This window comes from Eublepharis macularius, chromosome 17 (assembly GCF_028583425.1).
Source record: "Eublepharis macularius isolate TG4126 chromosome 17, MPM_Emac_v1.0, whole genome shotgun sequence".
NCBI lineage: Eukaryota > Metazoa > Chordata > Lepidosauria > Squamata > Eublepharidae > Eublepharis > Eublepharis macularius.
Window position 1 is genome coordinate 16,835,229 of NC_072806.1, and position 21,009 is coordinate 16,856,237.

A 21,009-nucleotide genomic window follows, 5' to 3' on the forward strand; every position below is an offset into this window, starting at 1 on the left:
CAGTCGTTAACTTCTGGAAACACGTAGAGGGAGTGGATGGCCTAAGGAAGAAAGAATCTAAGCAGTAACCTAGCACCAGACTCTTGTTCTGGTTTCCCTTCTAGTAAGCCAAGCAGAACATACATGCACTAGACCAATTTCATTCAATCTCCCCAAAACAGCAGGTTAGGTAGACCTACCTGGAGATGGAGTTTGGCTCTTTGCTACTTGCAGGAAAATGAATACACACAAACACACCCCTTACCAATTTAGAGGGGTTGCAACCAACCTTCGTCAAGTGCATTCCAACCAGAGTCACTCACAGTCCTACCACAGAGTGGGTTGATTTTATTGTCCTTATGTGTTACAGTAGAAACCAGAGGCTCCAACCTCAGCAGCTGTGTCATGCGCATTGCAAAGTTCCCAGTCACAGAAGAGGGGGGAGAAAGGAAGGAAGACGCTCACTGCAGAGGCATTTGTCCCTGAATGTTCTTTGTGCATAGCCAATGTACCTGTAGGAACCCCTTCCGAGCCAGGTGTTAGATTAAAAACATGGTCGTTTACTCCTCCGCCGGTTTCCTACTTTTATGACCATGCATTTTATTTCTTCTTCCAGAAGCTTTAAAAGATATTGGAACAATCCACTTGTAGATTGGAGGGGTGGGAACTCTCACGACTGTGAGTTAAATAGAAAAACAGAAAGGGAACAGCATTTCTGGCTTCATAAAGGCCAGCTATGGAGGAGATGAAGATATTTCTCTCATAAAAAGAATATGAACCAGACGTGATTTTGAGTACAAAGCAAGCAGGGGCATGGCAGGCCATGTCTAGGATTCCTTGGAATCTCTGACTGTTTTGCTCAAGGTAAAGGCTATGGCTTACTCAGGGCGGGGGGATTCGAATGTGGGCCCACAAAAACGAGATCAGCGATGACACGAAAGAACTGCAAGGAGAAGGAGAGTATCATGAGCGTGTGTACTTCAAGGATGATCAGTTGCTACAATGCTCGTTTCAGTTTAGACACACCGGCTTTGGGAGAGCTTGCATAAAAATAAAAGCAGGTGCTCCAAGGACTGACAAAGAGCAAGTTTGAATGTCAGTGGCCCTGGCTGCTGTTCCTTTTGCACAGGGGCTGCAAAAACAGACGATGCGGCTGCTTGCAGTGGCACAACAGCAGCCCCTGTCTGGAAGAAAGATTAACACACACAACACACCCCAGCATCACGGGGGCTGGCTACCTGTTGCGTAGAGGTTTGCTCTCATTTGGCACACTGGTTTGTATCCATTTGGTCTCCTCTCCCATTCCCCACCACCCACCCTTTTACTAGCTTGACAATTAAGAAGAAACTGTGTGTGGCTGGTGTAACCAAAGGAAGGGCAGTTCTTTTGAACACTCTGTTGGGACCACAGGCAATGTAGCGGGGGTGCTGTGCTTATCCACTGTGTCCCCTGCACTCCCAACTTGGCATGATCAACTGCTAAAGTTAACAGTGTGGTCAGGACTCGTTTCCATTAAACATTTGACTGCTGAATATCCAAAGTGTGTTTTGATTTCAGAAGAGATGTGAACAACCACACAGTCTTTGCCTCACTGAGCATACACAAGTTTTCCCCTCCAGAAGCAGAGAAGAGATGGACCAAGGCAGTTATTCATTAAACCTCACCGTATTCTTCATTTTAAGAAGCCCGCTCTCTGCAAGTAAGAACTGTTATTTCTACCTCGCCCACTCCCTTCCTTCCCCAATGTTCCCCTGCCTGGAGATAACAGGGTCCTGGTGGGGGGGTGGGGAGCTCCTACACTCCATTCCCCCCCCTCCGGCACCTGGGGAATGGCAAAACAGGAAACACTGCCGCATGCTGGCTGTATCGGCCCCACAGTACCCAGGTTTTGCTCTCGTACAAAAGTCGCTTCGTCTCATTTGTCCCGTAACGTAATTGGTGTAAAACCCAGCCTTTCTATGAAGATCATAAAATAAGAAGCGTCTCCGATGGCCTGAAGACATGCCAAATCCAGGGAGGAAGGATGGCACAGTTTCTGTTGACCCCCAGAACAGAATCTGGCACCTTCCCTGCTTCACCACCAAATTAGCCATCCGTGTCTATCCGGTGAGCTGTTGGGAGAGGGAGGAAAGAACATGTTTAAGAGGGGCTGCAATTAAGGCAGTGTACAAAAGCCCCATTTATCAAGCAGAAGCTGGCGCAGGTGGATGGTTGAGTTTAGTATACTATAGCAGGGTTGACGGGCAAGCATCTCAAGGATGGGAACAACTCATCATTGGCTTCAGTGGCAAGTAATGTAGGTTGGGAATGCCCTTGGTGCTGAGCAACACAGGGTGGGCTAAAGGGAACCTCCACATTCAGAGGCAGTCATCCCCTAAAACCCAGTGCCAGAAGGCAACATCAAGAAGCCTCGGCCTTCTGTGCCCGGTTTGTTCACCCCCCCGAGCAACTGCTGCATGAAACAGTGAGGGGTGTGCATGGCTGAAAGATTCAGGTTTGAGGGTGGGGGAAGGTTGGGCAAAGTTTAAAGGGCCCTTTAAACTTCAGCTGGCAGGCGGGGTGGGGGATCCCCCCTGCCTGCCAACTGAAGACAGCCCCGGTCCTGAAGCTTCCCGAAGTAACCCTAAAGCTTCGAGAAGCTTTGATCCAGGATTTCTGAATTGGGGCCAGCATGCTGACTCCTATTTGTAAATCCCGAATCTTTACAGATTGGGTCCGATTTGGGTATTTTTCCCGAATTGGAAAACCAAAGCGCACACCCCTAAACAGAATGCTGGACTAAATGGACTGGAGGTCTGATCCAGCAGGGCTCTTTTTCCATTCTTAATTGCTCAAGTGGCACATGGGAGGAGGGGGCGGCTCATGGCCTCTGGGCAGTGCTTTGGGTGTAGGATTGGATAAATGAAGCTGGTGGTAACACTGGCCAAGTGGGTGGGCTTGCCCAAAGCACTGGCAGACTACTTTCTAGCAGCAAGACCCACCAAAGTTAGGGTCGCTTATTTGAAAAAAATAAGTAAGAGGTAAAGGCACCTGTTCCATAGACAAGACCACCGAACATGCAAGGATCTGAATACTTGTATAAAGGCCCTAGGTTCAATCCTAGCAGTTGGCAGGGCTCAGAGTACCTGACTTTAGTAAGAGGCCACTTTATAGGACATGACATGATACATTCAATGAATTAACACGTCCTGCAAAACGCAACCCCCTCAATAGCAAAGAAAGATCCTTTTTTCCAGCTCCAACAGCCCTGATCAGAGGAGAACGAACAGAACATCCAAATACATTAACTATGCAGGTAATTGCTTAATTTTTTAAAATTTATACTAGGAATTTTAACAAAATTTGATTTATATACCGCCCTTCAGGACAGCTAAATACTTACTTAGAGCGGTTTACAAAGTGTGTTCTTATTACCCTCACAACAGTGACCCTGTGAGGTGGATGGGGCTGGCTGAGAGAGCTCTGAGAGAGCTGTGACTCACCCAAGATCACTCAGCTGATTTCAAGTGGAGGAGTGGTGAATCCAACCTGGCTCTCCATATTAGAGTCCTGCTGCTCTTAACCACTACACCAAACTGGTACATTACAGAATGCAGAAGACTGGGAGGGCCTGGATGGGAGACTGTCTATGAATCTTATACAACAGGCCTAGAGTTTCATGGTAAAAAGGAGGCTAGCTATAAATTAACATACAAATATGTTGATGTTTCATATATACATATGTTGATGGCCTTCCTTCTGAAAATTTAGCACACACTACTAATTGCCCAGAACCATGAGGACAAGACACTTGTGCTCTCTTTTGGGTACCGAGGTCTGATGCTTGGATTTCTGCAGGACGCCCCAGAGCCTCTGCTCGGAGTCTGGATTTCATACCGCAGAGGAGCAGTATCTAAACAAATGCTACCCACAACCACCTGCTTCAACAACATTTGCCTCTCCTATCATTGTGCAGAAGAGCAAAGCGGGAGACACAAGCATGCAGTGGACAGCCCCCCAAAATGACCCCTTCAGATAATCTCCAGTTGAGAGTACCTCCCTTACCTCCCCACCTCAAAGCAGTTCCTGAATGAGGAACTCAGCAGTTGCCACGACCGGGACTTGGGAGCGGCCAGCAACAGACGTCCACCCAAGGTGTTCCAACTTACATTGCTTTGGTATCCTAAGGGCCTCGTTGTCGGCTGACATCACTTGGTGCAAAACTCCTCGGAACTGGTACAGCACTTTCAGACTCTTCTCCTCCCCGACGCAAGGGTCGTAGAACCCAGGCAGACCAGCCTGCAAAAAGAACATTGCCACAGGCTCACCAAAAGGGTGGCTATGGACAGCCTATGGTGGAGCAGAGCTTAAGTGCCCATAACTCAACAATGGAAACCCATTTATCAGCCAAGGGCATGTCTCTGCGTGCCTGCTTGCCCTAATTCCTGGAAAGAAAGAAAAAATGGGGGGACGTCCCAAAGTCAACGCAGAAACAAAGAAAACGCAGGGACCACGACAACCAAATCCAGCTTTTATGTTCCAAATTGTAGAACTGAAATATACAATGCACTGGAGCTTAATATATCTAAATATTCCTGGGCAGAGACTGTTTTCCTCAAGGGTGGAAACTCTTGACCACCTGCTCTGCCCCCCTCCCCACCCCATGAACTACTCTGTTGATGGCAGGCAGATTTCTTGTTAGATAAATTGTGTTTCAATTGTTGTAGAATTTGATGGCTTTCTGTAGTTGGGGTATGTGTACTGACAGTAAGCACTTAGAATCCACAATGAATGGACAGAAAGGGGTTAAAAGTGCTTAAAATAAATAAGCAAATTAATATGGTGTGATGGAAGACCAATCTTGTGTCTTATTATTATTATGTTATTATTATTTTTAATATGTGGAAAGAACTGGCACCCTGACATATCTAAAGAGCCTCATTGGGCACTCCATCTGGAAGAGAGGGGCTTTGCAGGCCAATACAACAGTGCCCCTCCACATCTCGCCACACCATCACCCCAATGGTTAGCTTCACCTGTGTCCTACCTTGGACGCTTCTGTGAGGATGAGCTTGGAGTCCTTCACCAGGCACTGCAAGGGCACCGTCACATCTATGACCTTCACCTTCTCATTCTTCCTGCTCTGGTCATTGACAAACTTCCCATACCACGCATTCACCACGATCAGGCCTGCATCAAACACGAGGGCAAATAAGGCCAGGAGGTGGCCAATGTTAGCGAGCATCAGGCAGAAGTCTGTGTGTGTCTCGGAGGGGGAGGGGCATTTCAACAAAGGAAATGTCCTCTTGCCATATCCACATCATATTAACAGAAGAAATGGTTTCCCTAACAGGGATTACAGCTTTAGAAGAGCCAGTCTTTCCCTCTTGTCAGCAAGGCTGTGAATAGCCTATATGCTAAAGAGGAGAAAAAAATTATAAGCTCTATGCTGAGAGCAGTTTGGAAAGTTATGTGTAATTATTAGACTGGGCAAATAAACTCTGCTGCTTGCTCATCAGCAATCCTCCCTGGTCCTTCCCTTCCGGCTCTCTTATTTTCACAGCCTACAGGGGCTAGAAACTTAAGAAGAACAAGATTCTCAGGACACTGAATTCCACAGCAAAGACCAGTTGCTAAGTTGGCACAGTACACACAACAGCCCTAATAACAAGCAAATCAACTGGAGTAAACTTCACTCTCTTACGTCACCATTAAGAGCACAGTTCGGTGTTTCCCCATTCTCACTGTGAGGGAATCACTGAAGAATGGAAAGTGGCACTGAAGAAGAAAACCAGACAGCTACAGACCCCTCCTCGCCAGCCCTCACTCACAGGCACCCAGAGGAAGGGAAAGGAGATCAGAGACCCTTACCCATTCTTGCTTCTTCCGCCTCGATTATCCTTCGGACAGATTCCTGCATCAACCGCACCTAAAGCAGCACAGAGAGAACATGGAATGAACTCATTTATTCAGACACACGAGAGAGACAGAAAATGAGCAATAGGAGACCCCATGACAGCAGTCCCAAGAAAAGGGAAGGGGGTGCAGGGAGGAACAGAGGAGTCTTATCTGGAAAGAGAGTCAAATATAAAACAAGAGGGAACGTTTTCATTTTGCTGAGAGGGCACTGGGACATCTTAGTATTAAAAGCAACAGGATGTCACAAAAGAGCACCGTGAAGAGCTCTGTCTGTCTGAAATCTTAGTCAGCAACTTTTGACATTTTGACAGGAGCCACTTTAGCTTTTCTGCAGCTATAAAGAATAGAAACATTGCTTTTTCTTTCTTTTTAAAGAGGAAGATAAGAAGACTGAATGACTGCATGAGATTGTGGCACAAACACACGGGATTCTCTCTCTGGGGTCTTCCCAATGGTTTGCACAAAAACTAGTCAGGGTTCAAACAACTCCTTTCCCGGGTTTGGACCCTGCAGTAGCTTAGCCGCAAGGAGAGAAATGTCCTTTTGTAGCTGGGATTAGTTCTTCACGACTGCCGATGCCACAGTAACCTCTGGGTACTTGAGATTCTTTAACTAGAGATGCCAAGGCCTGGACCTGGTATGTATCACCACACACACACACACACTCCTGAGCAACATCCTATGACCACACTCCCAGGTACGCATCTAGAGATGCTGGTTAAAGACACACAAAAGCAGAAGCTCTCAAATAAAGCAGGAGACAGGGGCAATTAAAGAGGGGTTTTTCTTCATTCAGAAATAAAATCAATCCAATACTTTCCAAAACAAACCAGGACAGCCCAGAAAGATAGCTCATCTCTAAAGCCAAGGAGGCAGGTGGAAAAATCAAAGTAACCACTTCTACTCAAATCTACAATGTGTGCTCAATATTTGGAAGAGAAGGAAAGCCTTGAATTGTAAAGCAGATTCAGCCGGGAGAAGAGGGAAAAGCGGAAAAGGAAGGAGAGACAGAGAGACTTACGGCCGCTTCCGCTTCCTGCTTCTTCTTTTGAATATCGCTGGCAGTGTTCTCCTGTTGTTTCTCCAGCTCTCTAATGAAAAGGAGACCAAGTTCAGACTGACCTCAAGGCTGCTGCCTGGGATTTCTGCTTTCCACTAGACTACTAGCCCACTTCTGGAATGCTGATTACATATGTGGTACCCTCAGGCACCAATGTGCCCACTGCAGCTTTTTCCAGCACCTACCCATGTGTTTAAGGAAGGTGGGTGAGGACTTTTCCCAGCAGACCCTGCCTGGGAAAAGCTCCTTCCACCTCATGTGGGTGCCAATCATCTGGGCAGCGGAGCCTGTCTGTCATTGCTCAGTTGATGGTGGTGCCCACACTCTCTCTTCCGTTTCCAAAGGGGTCGAATAAGGTTGGGCTATGACTCAGCAGGAGAAGCCCTCTAGGGGCAAAAACAAGACAGCCTCTTCCCGTTTTGGGTGCCAAGGACAGCAGAACAGAGACGAAACAGACCCAGGAGGCCCAGGAAGTTTTCCTGCACAAGCCGACGTGTGTTTCAATGAGACTTGTGCAGGAAGATTTCTGGTGGGTTGTGCCCCTTATTCAACCTACAGGAAGAGGAAGGCGACATTTTAATTGGATAAACCTCTCTTGGTGGTCCCCGGCCCCAAAGAGATCCACCTTGCCTCAACCAGGAGCAGCGCCTTCTCAGCCCTGGCTCCCACCTGGTGGAACTCTCGTCTCTGGAGACCTGGGCTCAGCAGGAATTGTTATTTTTCCGCAGGGCCTGTAAGAGAGAGATGTTCCGCCAGGCATATGGTTCTGGAGGGTGGGCCATGAAACTGGCCTCCTGCCATGGGGGTGTTTACCCCCTCTTCTGTTAACATCTAATAGTTGGCCAGCCGGCCCCACAGATTGCCGTTTGGGTTGTGCAATATGTGTGCTGCTGTCTTTTAGAAATTGTTTTACATATTTATTGATGCTTTTATCTGGTTTTAAAGTAATATTTTATGTACTTTATATATGTTGTATTATATATTTTATATGTGTTGTATTTGCTGGGAAAGCAGATTAGAAATAATGATGATGATGATAGGTCTTGGGGCAGGCCAGCCAGCTACGACTCAAGGATTGGTGCTTTTGTGCGCACACTCAACATCTGCATCACCCTCGTTGGTTATTTAAGGACCTGCTCGCCACTCACTTATCCTTCTCAGCCCTGAGATAGGGTTTGATGATGAGCCTGTGCATGGCAAAGTAGACAACAAGGGGTCCCACGGTGGCATAGAAGACCGCACTGGGGAGCAACTGGTCCGTCAAGTGAATAGGGAAGAAGTAAGTCTGGCTGGCCCTGTTCAGCCTGGAATACAGCACAGGAGATGGGAAAAGAGGCAGTTAGCGAAGGAGACCGATCACACATACAACTTAACAACCTCATTCAAAGTTCTGGTAAGGGAGACCCCTGGCTTGCTCTGGCTGCCTTGCCCCAGTCAACTTAACTAGACACATCGGAGAGCGCAAGCCGACCAAACTGAAGGTACAAACCGATATACACAGCACCTGCCTGGATGCTCCCTGTGTTTGGGCCAAGGCTGAGCTCCGGCAAATGATGCTCATTGGGCCAGTTACATACAAATTTTAGTCAGAGTAAGCAAGAGAAAGTGGGACACAGGGCTGGATGCAAACTGGGATCTTGCTTTTCAGAGCCATCTGAAGGTCTCCAGTGCCCTCTGCTGGCAAAACTAAAACATGCAGCCCAGCTTTACAGCAATACAAGTTCCACTAGACGGAGGTGCTGGGCCAATAAAAAGATTCTGGTATTCTTGGATGCTAAAGTAAACCATACTCTCAAAGGCAACATATAGATACTTATCCATTTCCCCTAAACTTACATGCTTCTTCACCTCCCATCCTTTTGGCAGCATGTATGGGTACTAGCAAGCAACTTAAGAACCCAGGCAAACAATATAAGCATGTATAAGCAAGAATCAACAACTCACTTGATTTTCAAAGACACTCCCTGGGGGACGCCAATGCTTACAGTGGCTCCGAGGATACTGTGCCTGGAGATCTTCCGCTCTGCTCCATATTCCACAATGGTCCCAAAGAAGCCAGCCCTGGAGTGGGGGAAATTGGGAATTAATAAGGAAGAAGGGCAAGGGATATCGCCATACTGTTGATTTTGCACAGTGCTGGAGGCACGCACCTTTTGTCCACAGAAGATTCAAAAACACTACGGGTTTTCAGACCCTCCTCCCCCTCGCCTCCGCCCTTCTTGGACTGTGCTTGCTCTCTGACAGTGCATAGAAAGAATCACCAAGATGGTTCTGGGCACGTGGGCTTCACAACAGCGCCAAGCTCATGTGGTAATCCTGGTACAACTGATTAAGGATGGTGCCTTCTTTAGAGCAAGATGTCTAGGGCTTGGGACACTTCTATGGAAGCACCTTGAAAGGCAACCTACAGCTCTAGAGCCAAATGTGGCCCTGCAGGGATCCAAATATAGCTTGCCAACTGAGCAGCCTGCTCCTGCATTAGTTATTGCGAGATCTTGTGTGTGCCGCTTCCTAATAAAGGACTCACAGCCATTGGTGTTTGGGCTGCAGGAGCTTTATGGATTATTAAGCAACAGGCCAATTATCATTGTTTCTTTTCATTGATGCAAACGGGCTCTCTTATACCGGGTCTACTTCTTGCTCTGAATTTTGACATCATTTGGCTCTTTAAATCATAAAAGGCTGCAGACTCACAGCATGTTCAACAACAACACTTTGGCACAGGCTTACTTGAGAGATCCTTTCACCCGTGTCTGCTCCTCGTCCTGAAACTTATGCTGGTAACTGACCATCATGAAGGAGTGAGGGATGCCCAGCTGCAACACCAGAGAAATGAACGGTCAAGCGAACCACATCTGCTTTGCTCTCTGACATCCACTTAGGAACAGAGGCTTTTTAGGCAGGAAGTTAATGGACGGAAAGACTAGAAGGCCTCCCTCCCGCAGTGCATACGGAGCTCGTGGACTTCTCGGCCACAAAATGTAGCAACAGCCAATTGTTTAGACAGGTTTTAAAAAGGACTGAACCAATTCATGGCGTATGGGTCCTAGGGGGCCCAGCAGAAAATGGGGTATAGAGCTTTTTATTTAAATATTTATTTTTCTCTCTTCCTCTCAAGAATCACGACAGCTAAATAGATCCATGCTCAGATGTAGGGACATTACCCTTTGATGCCCCGGTTATGAACTTCACAGAGATATCTTAGGCCGGCTGCTATTGAGAAAGAGAAGGCTGGGCTAAATAGACCTTGGACCTGATTCAAGTAAAGCAGTTCGTCTGCGCTCTTCTTTCTTTGCACAGATTCCGTTTCAATGGCAAAAAGAGAAACATGGGCATGGAATTAACTTGGAAATCCACACAGAATATGCCTAGGATAAGGACAGAAAATATACCCAAGCAAAAAAAAGATTTTAAAAAAAATTATTAGGGTCAGTCAAAGACATGGAAAATGGAAGTATAAAGGACAAAGCCTTTTCCATTTTTTCCCTTCCCCAAACGTCATGGGCTGGCCTCTAGTTCCGAAGAGGAAACGTCTTGATCCACAAAAGCGGAAGACACTGAGTTACAGGCACAGGTTTTTTATAAAGGATTTCTTCAGTGATGTCTTTTCTCTGGAACGAGCTCTCTCGAGGCTTGATTGACACCTGCCTTATTCTCTTTCAGGTGCCAGGCCAAAACATTTCTCTTTTATCCAGGCTTTTAACTAAGGGGTTTCATCTTCTTTTAGCTGTCTTATAGCCAACTCCTAGCCTATGCACCATTTTATTAACATTTTAGTCTGCTCTGGATTAAGTACTTTTATGCTCTGGCTTGCTTTTATCGGAGGTTTTCATGAATATTTTTATTAGTTTTGTTCTTATTGGTACCTTTTATTGTTTTTACTGTTTTAGCAGTGAGCCACCTCAAGCGGGTCTGGAGATGTGGCACACAAATGTTCTAAATAAATAAACAAACAGACCACCAGACCTCTGCCCCCAGCATGCAACAAGATGCCTCCCCTCCCAATGCAATCAGTTACTTTTTGGCAGGGATCTTACCTGAAATGCCATTGTGAAGTGGCTGGTTTTTGTGTCCCGGACAACACTTGTATTCATTGCTGACTGGATGCCCCAGCGCCACTGCAAGTACCCCATAGTGTTCTTGTCCAGGTGCCGTGCCAAGACGGTTGTAAGGCCTGGCCGCAGCCCGCGGGAGGAGAACTGTAGCGCAAAGTTTGTTGTGATGAAGCTGTAAATTAAGGGGATAAATCAGGAAGATCCCGCAAATGAAAATTCTTTCTGCAATCAATGTTTTTCTTCCTCCTATTTATTTGGCTTACAGCTGGTAGGATTCTTGCCTTCTTCCCTCAAAAGAGTAAAGAATGTTTGTCTTCAGGTCGGGGGGGAGTTCAGGATGTGCAACAAACTAGGCAAGCAACCCCACCTCCGATCAGCCCCCTTCCCTTCTTCTAACACCATATACACATGTATCCCTGCCTCCGGTATCACCCCCCTGGGATAAAAAGGGGCCATTTTGGATTTTCTGGCTGCTCTACATGGTTCTGATGCCTGTGTGAAGAGGAAATGCCCTTCTCTTCAATAGGAAAACCTTGACTCTCTTGCCTTGTTCAACTATGGGTATCATCCTCCAGGGCAGCCCATTTTATGCCTGGAAGCTACAAGACACCTCAAGCAGAGTCTATCCCATCTCCTTGTTTGCCTGGACAGCAGCCAGGAATTGCAGCCTGTCCACAGGGGAGAAGAATCCCTCCCATATAGGAAACTGAGAGTTGATCCTGGACAAAATCCTGCATTTCACTGGATCTCTTCCTTCACTTCCACCCAGACCTGTGTTGCTTGGCCATCTCTGATGTGCTAAGCATTTTCTCCTTCACTCCTCAAAGGACAGCAAGGGTTAGAATTCATCCAGGAAGGCACACAAGCCCTTCATCCTTGTGTGTTCCACTGGGAACTGAGTTTAAAGCTGTGTGTTGTCAAAGCTCAGGTTCCACACAAGCCCAGCTGGGCACTGCTGTTTCCTACTGAGCACTGATTCCCTGCTTTTTATGTAAGAGAAGCTAGTCGGAGGAAGGGAGATGGGCCTGTGCTTTTGAAAAAATACTAGCAATGGCAAGATTCATGCCATCTTCTGGTCATAGAGAGATACGACACCATACTAAAGTTCTGTTTTCCGTTATCTTGGTGACCTTAAGGAAACGTATGAGATTGCTTTCGTATTAAGATTTTTCTTTGAAGCAACACAGTTATCTGGAACCTTGACTGAATGGGAGTCACGCAGCAGATTCAAGAGGACAGAAGGTCATTTACACCCTAAATTAACACCCATTTCTGTGAAATATGATTTCCTGCCAAACAGCCCCCAGAGATTCCAAGTACTGTGCCCTAGGAAGCCCCGATGGAACAAAAATGTTGAGACACAGGCTCAGACATTTACAACATTTGCTACGTTTTTCAAGGCCGCGAGTTCAACTCATACTAGGGAATGCTTCGTAGGTCAGCTCCACTATGCAGCAGCTGCCAGAAATTGCTTCTGTATTGTGATGCTTCACACAGCACCTCACACCGCTGAAATCAATGGACTTTGGGACTGATCTGTCAAAACAATGACATGTTTTGAGGCTCGTGGGGGTGTCTGTTTAATGAGGAATACAAAGGGGAGTCCATCTTCTTTCCCAGAAAGTGACACTGTGCCTATTTCAAAGGTACTCACCATCTTTGTGTGAGATTCCGAAATACTTTCAGACCAAACACGGGGCCCTGCAGGTCTCCAGCTCCAAACTCCAGCTGCACAGACACAAGACAAACAACAACAGGAAAGCAACAGCTTTCTTAGTTGTCTTGTTTGGTTTTTTCCCTGCTTTTTTTTTTAAGCTGGATATTTCTTTTTTCTCCTTTCTGTTTCTATTCTTTTTAATGTATTTTGCAATTTAGGTTTCCGTTTTGTTATATTTTATATCGTTTAATTTTTTTAAAACAAGGAAAGCAACACCCACGGCATAGTTCAGTGTGACTTAATTAGGCTGTCACACTGCTGCACAGCTGCCATACAAGAAATGTCCGTCACTGAAATCCAGCGCCACCAATGCCTGAGGAGCCGAACTTCTATACAGAATCAGAGTTCCGCAAAAAACAACAACACCCCAAACAGTTTGGCACTTGTAAGAGAGGTTTATTCATGTTCCAGGTTAGGAACACATAGGCAGGGAAAGGGCAGGTTGCTTGTTTCCCTCCTGAACATCTGCGGTGCTCACAGAAGGAAGTCTGTAGTGCAGGCCACATGGCCTGTGTAGAACCCACCACCCCACTTCTATAGTAAGGCCTTATGGACAGGATCCTCTCTAAAGACAATCCACCCTCAGAACTCCAAGGAATGGCACAGATTGAGCACAGGGTAAATAAAGGGAATTTCCAATGTAAAACAGGCCGGCCAGGGAAGTACCATGGTTTTGCTCCTGTCTAAGGCTAGCCACATGTTTTTCATCCGCACTCTTTTCAGGAGAGTGCGCCAGTATCATCAGGAACGTTCTTCCCTCACAGCCTAACCATTCCTTGGTTTCTGCAAAGCTAAGATGCCACGCTGAAGATCCTCGGATAGAAAGGTGAAGATACAAATTGCACTGGTGACCCAGAAGAAAAGAGCAAGAGTCCAGTAGCACCCGTAAGACTAACAAAATTTGTGGTCGGGTGTGAACTTCTTCATCTGAAGAAACGAGCTGTGACTCGCAAAAGACCATACCCTACCACAAATTTTGTTAGTCTTATAAGTGCTACTGGGCTCTTGCTCTTTTCTACTGCTACAGACGAACACGGCTACCCATCTTGGAATATCATCCAGAAATTCTGCCCATGTATATAAAGACCAGACAAGGAAGCCTCCTTGCCCCAATAAGCCAGAGCAGGTCAGAAGGTAACTCCAGGTCCTTAGGAAAGTTTTTAGGACATGGGTCCTTGCTGCTCTAAGCAAGTAGATCCACTCTTGAAGAATACCAACTGCCTTCCTCTTTCTCTCTGCTCCTTCACCCTATATCTGTCTAATCCTACCCTCAACTGCTCAGGAAATGAATATTACAGTAAGGTGCAAATGTTAAACAAAATCCTGAAGCCAGAGGTTGGCATAGGCCTTGCCAATGTCATCTAGAAGAGAGTCCTCATGATCTTCTCATGCCAAACCCCATTAGCAGCTGCCTGCTATGAAGCCAAACACTCTGCACTGGGCAACTCTCATATTCTAATCTGGGGCTGGTTCAGCCTCCACAGCCAAATGCTTCTCAGGGAGAGGGGCTTCCAGAAACCATTTGCGGATTCTTCTCCGACAGGCTCCAGTTTAAGAAACCGAAACTATTACATGGGACCCATCTATCACCAAGACCTCCAAGAGGAACAGCCCTATATTTTGACTTGGTTGGGCGTTCAGGGATGTAGCACCCAGCAAAAATGCTGTTTGCCAAATAAGGCCACAATTCAAAATGAAGGAAGCAAGGAAGTGAATCTGAGAAAAAAAAAAGTGGTCCAGGCAACAGGAGGGCTTGGATCTCACAGGAACAAGAGCCAGCAAGGAAGGAGAAGCAAAACATGACAAGTGTAACTGTTTGGAAAGCACAGAGAGGGTATACTATTTCCCAGAAACAGGATGAATTACAGAAACTGGATTTCTCACCTCTCCCCAACCTTTGGCAGACATCACCCGCCGAAGAGCCAAGTTCACAGAGCCACCTCCATTCCCGTTCTGCGTGGAGAGGTTTCCCGACAGGACCGCTGTGTCCATGGCAGTAAGCGGAGCCTATAACACGTACAGACCATTACTGTGCATATGAGCTTCAAGGGTGACGATGTTTTGCCAAGAGATGCTTACATTAGCACATTTCTCCAAGACTGACTCCACATTCTTAGCGAACCTGGCTTGTGCAGTCCACTACAAAGCTCAGAGTCGTTCTGGGTTTGTAACCTGATTCCAGGAGCATTCTGAAGGAGGGGAGAAAAAGAGTTTCTCTCTCCTTGAAGAGGCACTAGAATATTTCTAAGCAACGTGTCAAGAAATCCATGAGTACGGAAGCCAACTTTCCAGTATGGTCAAGAAACGGAATACAAAATGGGGCTTATGCAGATGGGTATCATATGGACAGGAGCAGGCCTGACTGAGGAGAAGGGCCATTGCTTCTTTGTTGTCAAAGACCGTAGCTAGCTGCTGCTAGTCTGAGCAAACCCATGATGCACTAGAAAGACCAACAGGCAGATGTGAGTCTGTTTCATATGATTCTCAATGGCCACTTCACGGGGGAGGGGGGGACTCACTGAGAATGGAGAGAAAGCAGCTCTCCTCCTCCTTCAAAAATGGCATGGAAATCAAGAGCTCAAACACCAGCAGACGAGCCTGCATGGGATCCTCTTGGTGCATGGCCCAAATTCCGCTCCCCACCCCACTGCTTGCTCACACGTTGCTCACACGTTGTGGCATCCATACCTTACCTCAATGGACTGGGATATGTGCATTTTGTTAATTTCAATCTGGGGAAAACTGCTCCCGGGCACATCTTCATAATCTTCATCATAGCGATCAAAGAGGTCAGTGGCATCTATTCCAACACTAATTGTCCCCTGGGAAAACAAAAACAGCCCAGTGTTATAAGAGGGCCCCATATTCAGCCACTGTGAAGGCTCCAGTTCTCAAAAACCCTCACTCAACACAGAGCGCTGCCCTCTTTGGCCACACACACCCACACCCACACACACAAAGTCCATTCTTGATGACACTTAAGACTGCCAGCTCCTCCAGGAAGAGTTCAGTCTTTCTTTTTTGTTTGCGTGCACTGATGGGAACTGCGTAAGATGCTATTAAAGCATACTATCCATTTCATAACCTCTTCCAAGGTCACTTGACAACAGGAACATCAAGCAGAAATCTGGGCACATGGAACAAGCTGTCAGAAAGCCCAGTGCGGTCAACAACGCCTCGTATCTCCTCAAATGTAACACACGTTCAGTCATGAACCATCAAAAGGTGAGAAACCAAAGAACACCTGCAAAGCGGCTCTAAGTAGTTTGAAGCTTGGAGTGTACTCTGAGGAAAACCATGTTCTGAAGCCCCCCCCTGCCCCCCAATTGAGTAAAGCAGCAAAATGGTTCAAAGGGTGGTTAAATGAGGGTTGAAGAGTGTGTCCTGGCTTGGAGCTCCAAGCAGAGGACCAACAACAGAGAGACAAAGGCAGTTTCAACAAGGGATTGCTTTTTATTCCACTTTCACCTCTGGTCTCAAAAGCCTGCAAAACCCGTTGGACCAAGCAGAGCTGCGGAAGACCTCATGTTTCTGCGCCATCTAGGAAAAAACGCTGCTAAGTGAGACAGACCAAAAGTTTGACAGTATAACGCAGCTTCAGATGCTTGGAACTGCATCTGCTCAAATTCAACCCTCATCTCCCCTGCAAGACAAATCTGGATGGTAAGCTCCATGAGGTAAAGACTTGACCAGAATGTAAGCCCCTCTGCAAACACTATAGGATAATGTGCGTATGATATTTGCTACACAAGCAAGAGAATGAGCTGGCCGCATCACTATACATTGCAGAGGAGGCCCCTGGCACAGACTAATAACAGTGTGCTTATATACCATTCTTCTAGACAGAACAGTGCCCACTCAGAGCATTGAACAAAGTCCGTGTTATTATTACCCCCACAATAGCTGGGGAGCTGGGGCTGAGAGGAGTGGCTTACCCAAGGCCACTTGCTGAGCTCATGGCAGTAGTGGGATTTGAACCAGCAGAGTGCTGATTTGCAACCCAACCACTTAACCACTATGCTACAGCAGCAGGATAAGGCTACACCTATCTCCTTCACCAGAAGTAAAAGACTACCCAACGCACACTCACACGCTCTGCAGAACTTTTATCAAGGATACTCCCCTCGGTGGGTTTGTTTTTTGGAGGAATTATCAGTATTCCCAAACCAGACAATCCAACCCCTCCCCTCCTAGAAATTTATCTAAGACTAAGCTAGGGCACCCACAAGGACACTTACCCAGGAGCCAGACCCACTGAGTAGAATTAGCAGAGCGGCTTAATACAGCACTGTATGCCCCTTGGACAGCGTCAGATACACTGGAGAGTCAGGGTGGCTTGTGTGCCGGGATTCTGCTTTCCTCTGCATGGAATATGGATTTCCTGGATCCGCCCTGGTCATCACACTAGCAGAACTGGTTACTTTTACCCAGAACAGCCAAGCTAAGCAGAGCGCTTCCGCTGGGGGCAGTAATTCACTTTCATCTTCTGTTGAATACACTTTAATAGTATTTGGAGGGGGGTGAGAAGAGAGCCCCCCCCCCAACTCCGATAATGAGCAAGCAGAAACGGTCTTGGATTTTGATTGGGAATGAAGGCAGAAAGCTGCAGCTGCTGCCAAGGGAATGTGTGAAGCGAGATGTCATAAATTGAACTGCGGCGCTTGCCAAACGAGGCGTGTCTCCTGCTCCCACAGACCTGCCCGCTATTCAAGCTCCTGGCAGAGACTCAATCCTGTTTCGCTTTGGCCCAGGATCCTGGAGAATGCCCTCTTCTCAAGTCAAGGTAGCTATGCACTTTAGAAACGAAAACTGCTTCCTGAAAATGCAACGCCTTATAAAATCTTTACATTCTGCTGTTAGAGAAGGGGTGGGGTGGGGGAAAGAAAGGGAGAGCTCACAAACTTGGCAGATCAAGTTCTTTGTGCCTCCCCCTCCCCCATTGACTGCTGGCCCTCGTAAGGACAGAGGCCAAGACCTTGCTCTGGCAGGGAAGTCATTTTTTTAAAGTTTACAAGCAAAGCTCTTTCCGTTTTTCATGAGTTTTAGGCAAGCTACAGACATTTAAGGCTTCTCTGTGAAAACAGAGAGGCCCATACTTGGATGGGGCCTGACAATCTCTCTATATGAGATATCTATCATGAGGGACATCTCCCTCCACTTGAGATGCAATGTTAGCCAGGAAGCATAGTTTAAAAAGACAGAGAGGAAGGCTCTGTCAATTTCTCCTCCACTTCCAGGAGGCAAAAATGAAATTAACAAACCCTTTGAGGAGAGATCTCTGCCAGCTCTGTGTAGAGAAGTGAAATTGACAGAGCCTCTGGCTCTGTTTTTTTAAACTACACTTCCTGGCTAACATTGCCTCTCCTTACAATTGAGTGTCCTTGTATAAGATGTCTCATGTAGAGAGACTCTGAGCTTGTTTAGGGACTCCCCTTCCCCCCAATCCTCTCCTGTCTTCTCCTCTGCAGGGGTCTCCTCCTCTTCATTCCCACAGTCAAATGGAGCCTCTGACAGCACTTATTTTGCAAAGATCGCCATTTGTGCAGGAAGCCCAGCTTCTCTCCGACAAGGTGGTGACGGTGGCCCAGGCTTCCTTCACTGAACGTGATCTGCTTTTGAGAGGAAGATGTAGCCTGAATTTTGAGAGGAAGATGTAGCCTGAATGTAGCCTGGCCTGGCCTGGCCTGACCCCTGTACTTTACCCAGATGACTGCTCCCTCATGTGAGGTAACCACCTCAGTTTCTCTCCCTTATTACTTTTAATTTTTAAAATTCATATTCCATCCATCCCCAAAGCAGCTTGTATAACTCATCCTTCTTCCACTCTGTCCTCACAACCATCCTCCTGTAAGGAAGGTTAGATTGATAGGGTGTGACAGGCTCAAGGACACCTAGCAACTTTCTGTGGCTCAGCTGGGACCTGAACCTGGTTCTCCAAGATCCTAGTCCAACACTCTAGCTACTAGGCCATGCCAATTTTCTGTTACACTCTTGCAAGCCTCATCTCATTAAGGTTGCAAAACAGTGTTCAAGGGTGGCTTGTGTTACTTTTGTGTGGTGTCTAGCCTTAGACCCACTTATTAAACACAATATGACAATTTTTTGAAATATTTGTCTGTTCCTCCTTCACAATCTTCCTCTGACACACCCTTCATAAATATATTCAGATGTGCAGTACTCAGATGCAAGAGTCTGACACAAACTACGGCTCATGTGCCAATTCGTGCCAAAACCTCACACGCAAACAGCTGTACAGTTCAATACTAGCAAAAGTAATGCCTACCTTCCTTCCCTCTTGAATTCCTTCCCACCAATAGCACACAGCCCCATCTGTTATTAGGTCAAGGAATTCTAAAAAAGTTACTACCAACAAAGTTTTTTTAGCTTGCTTGCCCAGACATTCCTATGTCAGTCGTCTGTGACACATTAATAGCCTCAAACAGAAAAAGAACCCAATTCCCTTCCAGTTGACAAAGATTTCCCTGCTTGCTCACCTGAAATCAATTCTTATTCACCCCAGGCTTCCAGTCAAAAGGCTATTTACAAAGCCTGCTCTTGGCATCCTGTGCTGACGCAGTCTTTTTAACATCTGAGCAGCTGGAATGTTCATAAATATTCCATACCACCGCAGCAGCAAAGCCGATAACTAGGAAGGCTACCTCCAAACAGAGTTCTAATAGCCAGTAGCTACAGAGGTTTTGAAGACTGTACCCTGCAGTGCCTTTCTTTTGTGATGTTTCTCCAGTTTCTGGGCCAAGTTGCAGAAAAACAGTACCTTTTGTCAAGTCAGTGTGCTTTGTGTTTAATTTGAGACCATATTTTCCCCCATGACCACAGGTCAGTACTACAAAAGGTTATCCAAACTCGTCTGGACTCAACACATAGATGTATCGTTATTGTTGAGCAGTACCTCACACAGATTGTCCACGACCAAGATAGGCTTCCTGTTACTTTCCAACATGCAGCTTTTTGTTCAGTACAAGCACACAGAGGCATCATACACCATACCATTGTTGACACAACTGGAACTGAGGTCACAAACTCTTCAGTGCCAATCAAGATGCATGCCTCCACATGCAAATCCAAAGAGTATTTGCTTGATCAGCTCCTCTGGGATGAGTAGGAAAATCAGTATGACACACACACACCCCGCCTTTATTTCTTTGACTTCCTCCACAAGGATGCATTCTGCCAGATATGGGCCAGGCATGCACAACAAATGCTAAGGCACTGAGTTAGCAGGTGAAGTCACCCATAGGAGCCTACATCAGCCCTGGTAAGGGAATCTGGCTTAAGCCACAAGGACAGGAAAAAACAACAGATGGCAGGTGGTTAAAAATAATCCTAAAGAAGAAGAACACCCCTTCTGTCACCTGATGGGGTTGGGGGGGAGCTGCAACTGCCATCCACTAACCCTCACCCTTCTGTTCGGAGCAGAGCACATCAAAGCAGCAAATGGGGGTGGTGGGGAGAGACCGGGGGAATGAGATGTTGTGTATCAACTTGCTGTTACTCCTGCACAGAGCAGCAACTCAGTAGGAAGGGGAAGGTACCATCTTGGAGCAAGGTAAGAGCAGGAAGGATCACCTGGAAGCCCCTTTCATGGGTTTGATGAGAATGAGCTGTAGGAGCTCCTCGACCGACAACTTCCTGGTTTGCTACAAACCATTAGGTCTTTTTCCGTGGACCAGGAAGCCTCCAATTCCCAGGGGGGGGGAAAGCAGGTAAGCATGAGGGCTTCCAAGTCTCGCTCTCATAACAAAGCATGCTGCATCCTGTCTCAACGCAGCCACGGTCTGTTGCTCGTTTGCCGTCTAATCCAACATATCCAACAGAAGTGTGGGGCAAAACAGGGTTGACATACCTGTAACTTATGTTCATCGAGTTCTTCTGTGCTGACACACATGGGACTGCGCAGGCGCAGGCCAGCCGCCGGAGAATTTTCCATAGCTTCTATAGCTCCGAAGGGGCCGTTCGTCGCGCGCCTCAGCGACCGTTTTCCCGCCCAAACGGTCACGTGCTCCTCCAGCGACCAACGGCCCCTTCCCTCAGTTCTCCTTGCCGCCGCTGAACCAATACACATAACCACAACCTGCATAGACATCAATATTTGTTATAGCCCACACAGCATTGTGCATTGGAATTCACAGCGGGGTAGGAGGGAGGGTTGTGTGTCAGCACAGAAGAACTCGATGAACATAAGTTACAGGTATGTCAACCCTGTTTTCATCTTCGTTCTTCTGTGCCTCCACACATGGGAGTGTACCAAGCTTCACACAATAAGGAAGGTGGGGTGAAGT

The 21,009-nt window shown here is 46.9% G+C and overlaps 1 protein-coding gene across 1 annotated transcript in view; it reads right to left on the reverse strand.

Moving 5' to 3' along the window:
* Nucleotides 1-307: 307 nt before the first annotated feature.
* DNAJC11 (DnaJ heat shock protein family (Hsp40) member C11) overlaps nt 308-21,009 on the reverse strand; it is a 63,375-nt gene continuing 42,673 nt past the window's right edge. Inside the window, exons 5-16 of the mRNA XM_055001541.1 lie at nt 15,403-15,531; nt 14,594-14,716; nt 12,647-12,720; nt 10,975-11,164; nt 9,668-9,753; nt 8,882-8,998; nt 8,086-8,241; nt 6,899-6,968; nt 5,830-5,887; nt 5,006-5,148; nt 4,128-4,257; nt 308-2,090 (exon numbers count right to left, since the gene is read on the reverse strand). Coding sequence (XP_054857516.1) covers nt 2,065-2,090; nt 4,128-4,257; nt 5,006-5,148; nt 5,830-5,887; nt 6,899-6,968; nt 8,086-8,241; nt 8,882-8,998; nt 9,668-9,753; nt 10,975-11,164; nt 12,647-12,720; nt 14,594-14,716; nt 15,403-15,531 — 1,302 coding nt within the window. The 3' untranslated portion in view covers nt 308-2,064. The remainder of the gene's footprint in view (nt 2,091-4,127; nt 4,258-5,005; nt 5,149-5,829; nt 5,888-6,898; nt 6,969-8,085; nt 8,242-8,881; nt 8,999-9,667; nt 9,754-10,974; nt 11,165-12,646; nt 12,721-14,593; nt 14,717-15,402; nt 15,532-21,009) is intronic.